General features: G+C 33.9%; 1 protein-coding gene across 1 annotated transcript; it reads left to right on the top strand.

Annotated features, from left to right (window-relative positions):
• Positions 1-742: 742 nt before the first annotated feature.
• LOC145615333 (DNA repair RAD52-like protein 1, mitochondrial) lies at positions 743-3,364 on the top strand. Its single transcript, XM_081670401.1, has 4 exons — positions 743-1,150; positions 1,531-1,568; positions 1,669-1,763; positions 2,909-3,364. Exons 1-4 carry the CDS (start codon positions 819-821, stop codon positions 3,050-3,052), a joined length of 609 nt encoding a protein of 202 aa, XP_081526527.1. The 5' UTR covers positions 743-818; the 3' UTR covers positions 3,053-3,364.
• Positions 3,365-3,586: the final 222 nt, after the last annotated feature.

Raw genomic sequence — 3,586 nt, 5'->3', positions numbered from 1 at the left:
TTAAAGGCATTAATAAGTGGAAATGTAAAAATAAGAGAGAAAAAAGAGAAAACATTAATTACAAAACAGAAAAATAGGGATAATTTGGTGGAAATTTTGTCAATAACTACCAATTAAATCACGTGTTTTGAAAATAACTACCTATTAAAAAAGTTTTTTAAAAGAACTACCATGAAGTTGTAAAAAGTTTAAGTAGCACTACCACTCTAACAATTTTGACTAGAATTTCTGGTATTTAAGTCTCATTTTTTATCACTTTTTACCTTTATGAAGGGTAATTTAGTCAATTTAGATGATGATTTTATGAGGTAAATGTATAAAGTGGAACCTACATGCTAAATATTCTAGTTGGAATTATTAAAGTGGTAGTGCTACTTAAACTTTTTACAACTTTGTGGTAGTTCTTTTAATAAAAAATTTTAATAGGTAGTTGTTTTCAAAACACGCGCTTTAATTGGCAGTTCTTGACAAAATTTCCTAATTTGGTATATTTGGTAAAAAAATTACTTAGTAAATAAGAAAAATAAAAATGTTATTTTAAAATACTCAAAAAGGAAAGCAGGAATGTAATTTTAAAATACTCAAAAAGGAAAATAGGAATGTAAAAAAGGGCTAAAAATATCTAATACGGAGTACTATTTTACCGCTCAGTAGTACTCTCAAACTTGTCATTGTTTACAAAATTGTCACTACATTAGGACTTCCTCAATCAAAAATACGAGTACAAAACGATGTCCTTTAACTAAAACCCTCATTCTTGGCAAACGAAACTCCAAAGTTTCCATTCTCAACCAAGGGTTTAACAATTGCAGAGAAATATGGCGCTTTCTATGCTCAAATCCCTGAGAAAATCAACGACATCAATCCGCTCATCATCATCATTTCTGAATCAGAAATCTTCAACTTCATCAACCCCTTCTTTCCTCAAACCCTGCGGCTGCGGCTGTGCGCAGTTGCAGAACAAGTTATGCTACTCTAATGCAGCAAATGAGGATAGAAGAAAAAGTAAAGAAGAAGAGTATGGTGAAATACCCACTGAAGGAATTAGTAGACCCATGTCTGAAATTCTTAAACAACTCAACAAAAAAGTTCCTGATTCTCTTATTAGTGTTCGCCCTGAAAATGGGGTTTCTATCAAATATATTCCTTGGTAATTTCTGCAACTTTTTTGGTTTTAATTTCACAGTTTTGGTTCTTTTTTAGCTGAATTTTGATCAATTGATGCTGGGTTTAGTCTAATTAGACATGGGTATGTGTCCAAGAGTTAGACTTGGCTAGTTCTTGTTGAGGATTCGACACGGGTACTTGAGGTTAAGTGAAGAGTTGGAGTAATGTAGGTTATAATGGGGCTACCTTTTGTTTGGTCTGTTAATGATTGGTTTTTTGTTAGACTGTCGGTTAATTTGTCTACTTATCGGGGATTAGGATAATGTGGGGTTCCTTTTGGTGTGTTTTAGGTTTGAGTATTGATGATAATATATGAATTTTGTGCTTGATTTGCTGCTTAATTGGTGTTTTGCACTATTGCAGGCATATTGTGAATCGAATTATGAACTTACATGCTCCAGGTATTCAACAAAGCATTGGTTTTGTAGTAATTTTTAGGTGATTTTTATCCCCTTGAAAGCTCAATGTTTGCCATAATTTTCATGGCTTTATGGATTTCAGAATGGTCGGGCGAGGTTCGGAGTATCACATACTCACCTGATGGCAAGTCTGTAACTGTTGTTTATCGCGTTACACTTCATGGGACGGATGCTGAGGTATATGTTTTTATATTTTGTTAGCTGCCCTGCCGTTCATTACTGGATTGTTATACTTATGATTTTGATTGGATTAGGAATGTTGAGTATAATTTAAGTTTAGTGGGATAAAAGGTTACATCCTGTTTGAATGTGAAAAAGTATGAGATTGCTCAAGTTGACCTAGACAGATCAATTTCCCTGGAGCAGTATCGAATTCTATTGCTCCATATAATTATAGTTGTGTCAACAAAATTGAATGTTAATTTCTTTATGAAGAATGAAACGCAAAAATTGCATTTCAATTGTATGTCCAGTTAATCGTCATAATACTCCTTATTATTCATAATAATATGGCACATTTGACTTAAATTCATTAGAGGTCTTTAATAGCTTAATACTCAAAGCTTTTGTCTTTAATTGGTAACTTGACAAAGTCTATAATGAGCTATGATGTGAATATAACTTTGATCTATCAAGAAAAGCATGATCATATACTTGTATATTTTAATTTGTAATGTAACAAAGTTGAGAAGGTTTGACCATAAAACTCTGTTGTAGCCTATCATTTTGGAACATATGCAGTAGTAAGTAGTTAATAACTTGTTTTACTGGAGATTGGTTACCCAACTTACAAAATGCCACTCATTTTGGGGGAAGGGAAAGATGAGACGAGTGTTGGAGATGGTAATCAAACCTGTGTCATCAGATTCATAGTTGGAGAGCTTACCACCAAGCTTCCTCTTGCCTCTCAAAAAGGAGTAGTCAAGTAATAATATTGGTTGTACCAATTAGAAAAGCAACTTAGTCTTCTTCTAGACTGCATTGAGGCTATTGACATTGCTCAGTTGCGAACATTCTCATGCCTCATTATGGTGTGTGCCCCTAACTAAAGAATTGTAATTTGTGAATCAGAATCTGACCCCACAATGAATTGGTGTAAGTTAAAGAACTGACAAAAGTTAACCATAATTACATAAGCATTATGCAAGCTTAATCCACTATGTAAACATTGCTAAGATACTTGGGTAATTGTAGTTTGTTCATGAATGAAATCATTTTTATGTAAAATGTATGTCCTGTTTACTTTGATATGCTTTTCCTTTTAAATTTTACCACTCAAGATGAAAATGGTACTGAATTAATTACCCCTCTGCATCATATAGATATGTAGGGAATCAACAGGAACTGCTTCAGTGGAAGAGAAAGGCTATGGAGACGCTGTACAGAAGGCTGAAGGAATGGCCTTCCGTCGAGCATGTGCACGATTGGGACTTGGGCTTCATCTCTACCATGAAGATATGTCATAGTATGGTTTCATTATTGAGTATATTCAGTGCTTTTTGCGGTTGTAAAGGTTGCATAGCTGTAGCTTGTTCTTTCAATGTGGGTGGTTTTTGACTTTTTTTTCCCCTTGTGTATATGGGGCCGGAGGATAAGCTTAATTTTGGACTGCTATGCACCTTGCAAGTCATTGTATGAAGGAGATGGTGGTCGTCTGGTTGATTATTAAAGTACTGAAGAAACACGAGCCAATTAGTCAGTCTGATTAAAGCTTGCTCTGTTATTCGTCGAAAATATAATCCAGACCTCTTATATGCTTGTCTATTTTACTAATTAGCCTCTTTTCTTTTAATATGCTCAACTGCTCGTGCAATATATTAATCATTTCTTCTCGTGATTCGATTTTGACATTTTGTTTATAAGTGTTTTTCTTGGTTTGGTCTTGTTGTGGTGAAGTTTTGATTAGACTAGTTTTTACAAGTAGTTACTAGTTATCTTATATTGTATGCTCATACACCCTTTTATAATGACACATGGCAAAGGAGAACTTGGTCTTGTCA

Source organism: Chenopodium album, chromosome 25 (genome assembly GCF_948465745.1).
Source record: "Chenopodium album chromosome 25, dcCheAlbu1.1, whole genome shotgun sequence".
NCBI lineage: Eukaryota > Viridiplantae > Streptophyta > Magnoliopsida > Caryophyllales > Amaranthaceae > Chenopodium > Chenopodium album.
The sequence above is the reverse complement of the archived record's forward strand: the minus strand, read 5'-3'. Positions and strand labels throughout refer to the sequence as shown.